General features: G+C 35.4%; 1 protein-coding gene and 1 long non-coding RNA gene across 3 annotated transcripts; one reads left to right on the top strand and one right to left on the bottom strand.

Annotated features, from left to right (window-relative positions):
- The first annotated feature begins 1,227 nt into the window (after positions 1 to 1,227).
- LOC139780725 (uncharacterized) lies at positions 1,228 to 2,586 on the top strand. Its single transcript, XR_011720317.1, has 2 exons — positions 1,228 to 2,314; positions 2,439 to 2,586. It is a non-coding gene; the product is annotated as an uncharacterized lncRNA (long non-coding RNA).
- A 2,044-nt stretch (positions 2,587 to 4,630) lies between these two features.
- On the bottom strand, positions 4,631 to 8,857 carry LOC139780724 (uncharacterized). 2 transcript variants are annotated; one of them, XM_071719454.1, is made up of 2 exons: positions 7,819 to 8,857; positions 4,631 to 7,332 (listed from the first exon to the last, which is right to left on the bottom strand). In XM_071719454.1, the coding sequence occupies exons 1-2, from the start codon at positions 8,204 to 8,206 to the stop codon at positions 4,649 to 4,651; spliced, it is 3,072 nt and encodes a 1,023-aa protein (XP_071575555.1). In that variant the 5' UTR covers positions 8,207 to 8,857; the 3' UTR covers positions 4,631 to 4,648. The 2 variants fall into 2 exon arrangements, with proteins under 2 accessions (XP_071575555.1, XP_071575553.1); XM_071719452.1 differs by having other exon boundaries at positions 4,631 to 8,857.
- Positions 8,858 to 10,064: the final 1,207 nt, after the last annotated feature.

The following is a 10,064-nucleotide window of genomic DNA, read 5'->3' as shown; positions in this document are numbered from 1 at the left end:
ATCCACCTGTCAAAGGCTTGTATTCATAGTCCGTTTTTATTTCAAGAACTTAAGTAATATCTTAATTAAGTAATGCCTTAAGATGCTAATACGGCACAGTGATTGGTTTATAACATCTTAAGATTGTGCTTAAGATGGTTTTAAATATAAGATCTGACTATGAATACAGGCCAAAGACTAGATTCAGTGCAACAAATGTGAAGAATGATGTCACGAGAACTGTGCTAATAGAAAGGGTAAAAAAGAACCATTTACTTCCAAATTCTGTGTTAAATAAATTATTTTTGTCTAATGTAAGTAGTTTATTTCAAAGAATTTGTTAATTTTCAAAGAGTAGTTTTTGTATTTTTAATGCAAGTAATTTATTTCCAAGAATTTGTTGGTTTATTTTTATTTCTATTGGACCTAAACTAGTTATTCGCTTCATCCCCAATTTTTCGGAACGAATCGAATAATTCTCTTCTTTTCATTTTTTTGTTGTGCAATAAGAAATATCATGTTTATATTATTATTTTATTATACATGAAATCAAAGCTAAAGTTATAAAGATTAAGAATCTATAATAAAATTAAGTAATAAAATTTGTTTTTCATTACTTTTTTACCGAGAAACAAAACATTGATCCGATTCACCTCTGTCTACCCTATAGATTAATAACACAAGGAAATGTGGATAATATTTATTGATATTAAACAATTAGTATATAGTGTTCGCTTGGAATAACAATAATAAAACAAAGGGCTTGCGAACCAGCAGGTTGTTTATGCTATCGTGTATATTTCAAACAAAATAAGGACAAACGTTTCGGCCATAACTGTGGCCTTCTTCAGTGTATCAACTAGTCGTTAAAATTTAAAACATCCCCCCTTTTTTACAATAATAAAAACGCCATTCGCTTACAAAAATCAGATTAACGCATCCTCTTCCACCAATTCAACCGCCATTCGCTTACATCGTCAATACAATCGTCGTCTCAAGTCCGATCACAGCTTGTCGACGTATCATTGTGTCTAGTACTTAATTTGAGCCTTCCCTGAGTCAATCGAGAACGAATCCGTCTCTACCTTGTCCCCACATTGCAGGTCACTTCAACCGTAGAACCGCTCCTCGAGAGACACATGTTCGGCTGTGTTCGGTCAGACGTCAAATGCTTTTGCGTCAAGGCATTTGACGTCTGACCGAACACAGCCGAACATGTGTCTCTCGAGGAGCGGTTCTACGGTTGAAGTCACCTGCAATGTGGGGACAAGGTAGAGACGGATTCGTTCTCGATTGACTCAGGGAAGGCTCAAATTAAGTACTAGACACGATGATACGTCGACGAGCTGTGATCGGACTTGAGACGACGATTGTATTGACGATGTAAGCGAATGGCGGTTGAATTGGTGGAAGAGGATGCGTTAATCTGATTTTTGTAAGCGAATGGCGTTTTTATTATTGTAAAAAAGGGGGGATGTTTTAAATTTTAACGACTAGTTGATACACTGAAGAAGGCCACAGTTATGGCCGAAACGTTTGTCCTTATTTTGTTTGAAATATACACGATAGCATAAACAACCTGCTGGTTCGCAAGCCCTTTGTTTTATTATTTTTATTGATATTATTTTTTCTTAAAAAAGTGACAAAAAGTAAAAGAATTTAAATATTGGGCAACATATTCAACACCGTTTCTTATAAGAAGTTTTTATGTTAAAAATAATTCGAAATAATACTAAAATAAAACACGTAAAATGAAATTACATAAAAAAAGAAAGATTTAACGCGATGACTAATGTACTATAAGGCATTATATAATTCCTATTAGAAAATTAATTAATTTTTGCTATCTATTTATATATTTTGCTAAATGTATGAGTCTGCACCTTCTGTATATTTATGTCGACAAGTGTTTTATCCATAGGCATATATATAATCTGTCAGTGTTAATTGATCTATTTGCACGCAGTTTTCATTATCGTACAAAATCAAAAGTCACATTGGACAAAATTCACAATAATTGACCACTTAGCCGCCATCAGCGTTCAAAAATTAAAATAATTATAAGGCGTTATTTCAGTAGGGGAGACCGGGGCCTAACCGTCGCCGGGGTTGAATCGTCAAATCAAATATCTCGGAACCTGTATATTGTGCGAACTCGCTATTAACATTGTAAACGCTGCTTATGGTACCCATGTGACCAACGGAGTTTCGGCAGGTTACCTGCCGTGTTATGATTTTTACGAGGGCAAACGTGTTTTCGGAAGGTGAAAGTTACATTTTCTGCGCGTGGAAATTTTGTAATATCTGCTATAATATTTGCTCTCCAAATCTCGAGGTACGTGATTATAAAGAGTAATGCATGCTGAACACGAATCCAGTGTAGTTTTTTCATTATCGTTGATGTCTAATATTTCGTGGGCGATCAAACCTGAAACTTGTGTTTGGGGTTAATCCGTTAGTAAGCAGTCCGGGTGCATTTCCAAGGCATTTCCGGGCATTTCCAGGCTCACTGCATATGGAATATGGATGAGACGGGAATTACAACCATTCAGACACCGAATAGAGTCATCGGACGTCGAGGAGTGAAACAAGTCGGGCGAGTGACTTCTGCGGAAAGAGGAACCCTCGTAACTATTTTTTAATAACGTTTCGCATAAAAATTTTAAATAAATTTTTATATTTTTCTCTTAAAAAACAATTATTAAGATGTATTCTATCATTTTTCAGGATTAGATGTACGTATATGTATTGAAAATGCAGTGTAACGGTTAAACCCCGGCATTTTTGAGATTTCAATTTTTCCACCGTTGTCGTTTTTGCTCTATACCGGTTAAACAAAGCGACGTAGATAAAAATTTCCTATATAATCTTTGTAGCTAAAGATTCACTCTTTACAGTGGTATACCACATTTAACTAAAATTATTTATTTTCTTGTTAAAAATCGGCACCGAAAAAAAACTGACGGTTAGGCCCCGGTCTCCCCTACTATTGCGGAAGTATCAACCAATTTCACCGAAATCTAATTTTCATAAAAACCGTGCGGAATATTCAGTATGACAGAGAGTATTTTAAATTATAATACGAATATTTGTAAAATAATTAAATACAATACATGTACATATATATCACCCTATTATAGATGATATTAATGTAATATCATATGTGTAATTAAGTTGTCATATGATTACTTATTAGTTTAAAATGTAAGCATTCGCCATACCATGGAATATCATGAAAGTCACCATGTGAACATAAATAATGTTGATTTCCGTAAGAAAAATGTTTAGGCAAATAATAATCTGTTCAACATTTCATAATTTTAAAAATGTTAAAAATGTTTTTCAAAAAAGTGTTAAAATCAGAAAATTACGCCAAATATAAATATAAAGAGGAAATATGATAAACGTTAAAAAAAATTAGACATTTTTAAACCCATCAATATAATAGAAGATATTTACATATATATACATATAATATTTAATGCAATAATTTTTTAATTAAAATAAAAAAATATTTAATGCAAAAGAGTTTGGCGCTGCTGGATCTTGGAATATAATTAGATAATAAAAACAACTAATATTTATAATTTAGACCTGTACATGACACACACATATCGTAAATTAATGATTGTTGTTTTGTACTGGCGCAATTCTACATGCGTCAATGAAATAAGTCTTATGGTTGTATGCAACTGCAGCAACAATTATTAAATACTTTTGAAAACATTCGAAATTACACCTCGGCATATCAAGTATCTCTTATCTTATATTTAAATTATTATTTTTCCGTTTTTCTCTTTTGCCTCTTTCCTCTTACATTAATAATAATAATATAAATGATTTTTTATATGATTTTTAATTATTTGATAATTTTATTTTTAGTAAAAATAAAATACTTTACATTAATATACTTACCTAACGATAAATATTATTTGTTGATGCTAACAGGTACACATAAATATTGTCTAAATTTATTTGAAATTAGTTTCACATTTTAGAGTAGAAAAACTTCTATTACTTTTTACTGCCTTTGAAATCCTTAAACCGTATATTTCATAAAAATGTTTTTAGGGAAGATATTAGAGGATTATTTGTTAAAAAAAAGGTCTCTCATCGTACTCTGCAAAGAATGCATCCATCATTTGTTGATTGCTTTAAAAATGTACTAATAATAAATAATGTATTGATACATATTAAATAATATATAATTATATATATATATATATAATTATATATATATATATATATATATATATATATATAATATAATTGAGGCAAATGTGGATACACGCTGTGCAACACGATATTTATTTAAACTGTTTAAAAAGATCTTTAATATATAACTCGTATTGCTTTTAGTCACATACAATCGCTATAACCTCAAGAAACATTTTAAATTATAGTATGTCAAGAGAAAGAAAAAACTTTAGGCGTATATCTCACGAAAATAATAGAAAACAATATTTCAATGAGAATTCAATAAGAATTCAAACATTATTCTATTTAAAAAAAAAACGAGTACAAATAATTTCACTTTAACATATAAAGGTACATTTATAATTCAATCATCAATTATATGATAAAGCGTTAATATTATCATAGTAAAATATTATCACAAAAAATACGTACACAAAAACAATTAAATTATTCGTTCGTTTCTTCAATTCATTTAATCATCAACAGTTTTTAAGTCCGTTTCGTTTAAATGATCGTATAAAATGGTGACAGTAGGCTCCTCCATTTCTCGGAATTTTTCAACGAGCCGATCATATCTTGCCAGGTGTTTCGTTTGGATTGTCGACGGTAACATTGTCACAGCCATAAAACAGGAATCCATATTACCAGCTTCAATGAGGCCTTCTATGACACTAAACTTGACTTCTTCCAAGTCGGAATGTTTATATACGCGTATTAGGAAGTCTTCGAGAACCTTGGCCATAAACGGAATTAATAGTGACGAGAAGACATCACTTAATTCGTGCAACTGTTGACCGAGTCTCAGGCCAAGGGAAGTCTTGGTTGATGTGCATTCTTGCAACTTCTTCGCGTACACCAACAGCAAATAAGACCTCGCGTCCTGTCTAGGTGATAAGACAGATAAAAATATCGTTTGCATATTATCGATGATCTCTGGGTTAACAGGCTTATTGAAACAAGACTTATCAACATAGCTGACAATGAAATCGTCTATAAATAAACGCAGAGCGTTGTTGATCGGATAGAAGCGTAATTTATTAGGATGCGGCACGTTCCAATAAGTTGTCACTGCTTTGTTGAAGACATCGGCAAATACTTTGATACGTGCGGTATTTTTATCCCCATCGTCTGGTAAAATGTACGATATTGTGAAGTGTCTCGCTGCCTCGGATACATTAGTATTGATGTGGAATAAAAATCTTCGAAGTATATTCTCGGCAAATTCTTCGGGTAGCAGGTTTAAAACGGATGCGGTGAGCGTCGCCAAGCAATTGGCGATGTATTTGTTTGTCTTTTGGTCGTCCAGTCCCAGTCCTTCAAGATCACCTATCGTTTTGAGCCACAGCTCGAGGTATTTCAAGATGTATTCATTGGAAATCTCAGGAAATAACTTTATTTCCGAAAGCAAAAGTTCGTCCTGGAGACTCAACGTCGACATAGCTTGACAATATAGGGACCAAGTTTCGGGACTTGGCTTCGTAAGGAAGAAATTCTGGAGCGCTTTGAACAGAACTTGTCGTACTGAATGATGGTTCTCAATCGCCCATGTATTCTGGAGAAAATCTGCGAGTTCACTCACGGAAGCTACTAAGCACATCAGCCTGACCCCATGTTTTCGTGTGCTCACGCGCATACTCATTAACTTTTGCACGATTGACATCACTTTTGGCAAAGCAGTCCGTTTACATACGTTCGTTAGTGTCATCAGAGCTATTGATAAGTAATCCCCTTCACACAATCTAACTACAAGATCGAGAGGTACTGGCGGATTAGAAAGTCTCACGCTCAATGGTAAATTTCGCACGATCTTGTAATTATCCTTGGCGTTCGGGTGACTAGTATCCACCGTTGTTTCCGTAGGTATGAGAGAATCGATTATTTTTGTCACCACATCACCGTGAAGTAGAATGGCCAGAATAACTACGCTGGACGATATTTCATCTGTATTTTTATCGTAGATATAATTCATGCACTGATCGGCAAATTTAATAGGTAAGTCTTTGTACCAACGCGTGGCCCTGACAAAGTGTTGTACACTTTTGATATGGCATTTCTTCATGCATTCGGCTAAGTATTTTTCCCAATTGTCCAGTATATTTTGTAAATCTCGATTCAATAAAGCGAGCGCCGCGCCTGACGTTACATTCGCAATATCTTCAGGGAACCAACTACGGTACAGTTCCGGTTCTTTCTTCTGCAATGTGCCTTTTACATCTCCACAATCGTCATCGGAACGTATCGCTTCGAAAATAGCATCCCTAAGCCAAGGATAATCTCTAATTGTCATTTCTTCTATCTTGATGCGCGATTTTTTACATCTATCGTTGAAATCATATATCGATCCAACGTAGCAGCAAAAGTTGTATATTTTTTCATCAAGATCTTTGATAGATTTTTTTTGAAGGACATTTGCAAAAGTTACGAGGCATTGTCTCTCATAATGTGGATATTCTTTTAATATGTTGAAGTTTACGTTCCATTGATTTTCTCCTACAAGCATGTTAATCGACTCCTTAATTGGCATATTGTGTATAAGTTTGAAATGTATTATAGCTGCGAGTAAATCGTCCGGTCCAAATTCATTTTTTACATAAAACAATCGGACAATGTCAAGTACAAGAGAGATCTGCTTCTCGCTTAAATGAGGTACATCGTATATTTGCAAGAGCTCATCGAACACTCGTTCGAATAGCCAAGATTTTTCGTTTTTATGTCTATTCAAGAAATACGTCAAGGTATTGCACAACGCATCGTCATCCTCGTTAATCTTACAAACGTAAATCATTTGTAAAATCAAACCAAGTCTGTGTGATTCATTTGGAGTTTTATTTATTCTCTCCTTAAGAACCGGTATAGCTTCGTTAACAGATAAATAACAAATCCAAGCTCTTTTGTAATCCATCGTATCTTCATCATTCTCCTCTAATAATAACTTCTGTTTCTCGATGTTGATCCTAGCCTGTTTGATCCGTTCCTCTGCAGGTAATAATTGTAATAAGTCGGGCGTCACGTTTTTCCTCTCGTCGAGAAGATCAGCGTGATATTTACTTTTGTAGGATTTACTGAGTAAATCGTATTTCTTATCACATGGATAATGCTTCAAGTAATCGAGAACGTTATCCGTATCAAAGGAAGAAATTTCTGCGGGCAACAGACCTGGAAATATGTTTTCCATTAAATCCTCCTTGATCTTCTTGGGTGGTAAGATTTGGATGTACAAAAGCGGTTTCTTTATCAGATGTTGCTGAGCTTTTTTCAGAAATATCTCGGCACACGTCTTACTCAAAACAATATTCGGCAGATCGGTCTCGTGTATCTCGCACAGTTCCACGAAAGCGTCCAGTCGCTTCTTTATTAATTTAGGCAGGAAAGACTTGTATCTATCGATGCCGATCGCGAAAGGAGTGCGCTTAGTCGCGTTTAGTTCGCGGGGTTTCAATAATTTGAGAAAACGCACTATCAAATCCGGATTATTGCGGAATATCTTTTTAACAATGTCTACGGGCAGCACGAGTTCCTTTTCTACGATCGTTTTATAAGCGAAAGCCTCGTCGCAAGCCACGATCAACGGGCAAGCGGTTTGAAGATCGTAAATAGATGACACTGCTGTGAACATTTGTTGCGCGAAAATCGGATCCTTACCGGTTAATCGACGCGCAAGCGTAAGCACAATACGCGTTCTCGTGTTCACGGAAATGTAAGGGAACAGACGTTCGCAGAAATACGAGACATCGACGATCTCCTTGTAGCTGCTGTCGAAGAACCAGGAGGCCTTGAAAGCCCGATTTATTATCGTCCAATCTTCACACTTGAGCGCCGACGTTATATCCTCGTGCCTCTTCTTTCTGACAGCAGTTTCCACACCCAGTATAGGTAGCAATTCCGGTGGAAGTTGCTCAAGATCTTTGCTGGTCTGATGTAAAGTCAATCTTCCCATCCAACTCCATTTCTCACCAGCGGTATCACCCGGTATCTTTTGAATCGCCCGTAGATAAGGCATCTGTAAGTCGCGAGGTATCTCGTAGTCCATCGTGACGTTTAAGATAAACGGGCGAACAAAACGAAAATCTTCACTTTTTTCCTCTTGCGTTATCCGGTGAAATTGTCACCGTACCGTCACTCGAGCGAATTCAAGCAACGATCTTGTTTATCTCGTTCAATCAGCCGAAAGTCAAAAGTGATGTGAGATCAATGTTCAGTCGAACTCCTCAAAGAATTTTCCTGTGGAGAACGCAACACAGTTACCGCGAATGACTCGAATTCGAAATATTCGCCATTCCCGAATACACGATGCGCGAAACAGGAACAATTAAGGCGAAGTGCGTGAACGGAACAGAAAACGGAAGGCCGCTTTTCGCCAGCTTCACGAAGGCAGTTTTGCCGTCAGCCGAAAAATACGGTGCGCATTTCGATACTGTCCGCACGTAACTAATCGCAAACGTCACCCGCACGCACTTGACTGATTATCGCTCGTAATCTCTATGTTCCAATCGGCGAGATTGCACAATGTTTCGTAAAGGCAGAGAGAAGGATGAGAGGCGCAATGACGGCGATTTTCTTGGGACGCTTTTGCTAGGCCGTACAGTAGCGCCACACATCCACTTTCAGGAATTGGAACTACGAGTCACATCCACTTTTCGATACTGTCGATGAATTTGGTTCATGTCCGTGCTATGTATACATCCACTTTTCGATATTGTCGGTCTTTGGTGGTTCGTGTTCGAACTACCCAGCTGGAGCGGATATGCTGCCGCCGCGGCGGCACGCGCCGGCTATGCGACGTTGCCACGATGCCACTCATTTCGGGTATCGTGTCTCGTGCCTCACCAACTGCCAAGTCGACCATGCGCTACGTCATATTTATAAATATTTATTTAATCATATTTACAATTTTTATATTTATAACTTTTAAATATGCATATATATATATATATATATATATATATGCATATTTAAAAATATATATATATATATTTATTTATTTATAAATGTAAAAATTATAAATAAAATGAAATAAATATTTATAAACACTAATTCAGGAAGGAAAGGATTTAGGAGTTAGATTTAGGAGTAGAGAGAGCTATGCATAAATAAAATTACTTTATTATTTATTGAAGATTATTTTTGGTAATAATATATGTATATGTTGATGCCCGATATATTTTTTTCTTCACCAGCTCCGCCTCTTCCTCTTCTTCTGCCTCTGCCTCTGCCTCTGCCTCTTCCTCGGCCTCTACCTCTCCCTCGCATCGCGATAAAACAAGACAAAAAGAAAAAGAAAAGGAAATGTGTGTGTGTGTGTGTGTGTGTGTGTGTGTGTGTGTGTGTGTGTATGTGTGTGCAGCGTTACAGCGTAACATATGTCTTAGATCTTAGATTGTTATCTATATGAATTTATTTTGTATATATACATATACATAAAGGGTATATGTTTTACGCTGTTATATATTATTTATCATATATATAGAATATTTAAGAAATATTAAAAAATGTACAGAAGTAAATACGGAACGCATATCTTTATTTTATTTTAAAAATTTATTGAAGCAAAAACATTTTAGCAAACAGTTTATACGAATTATTTATTCAAATTGTTTGTTATTATCAAATAATTTTTGATAGTAATGAACTTGTCAATGACAAAAAATCTTCTATAGAGAGGCCATCGTCTAATCTGTCCCACGCGTTCACAAGAGCATGATTTTTTATAATCCAACTATATAATCTTGTTAAGGCTTTCCTGTTTTTAAAGTCGTCAGATCTCGACAAGTTGTCGCCTGCAATTCTTCTAATTTTTCTGTAAATAAAACATTAAAGCAAATGTGTGGTATATATAATAATTTATATTAATATACAAAACTGGCTTACAAACATCCATAGGTCATGGT

The sequence above is a fragment of the Temnothorax nylanderi genome, unplaced genomic scaffold (assembly GCF_030848795.1).
Source record: "Temnothorax nylanderi isolate EJ_2023f unplaced genomic scaffold, tnyl_v1.0 TNYL_tig0294_pilon, whole genome shotgun sequence".
Taxonomy (NCBI): Eukaryota; Metazoa; Arthropoda; class Insecta; order Hymenoptera; family Formicidae; genus Temnothorax; species Temnothorax nylanderi.
Note: the sequence above shows the minus strand (reverse complement) of the source record. Positions and strands in the feature narration are given on the sequence as shown.

Excerpts from the sequence above, each read along its gene's own strand:
- LOC139780724 (XM_071719452.1), bottom strand. The coding sequence starts at position 8,206 with ATGGACTACGAGATACCTCGCGACTTACAGATGCCTTATCTACGGGCG.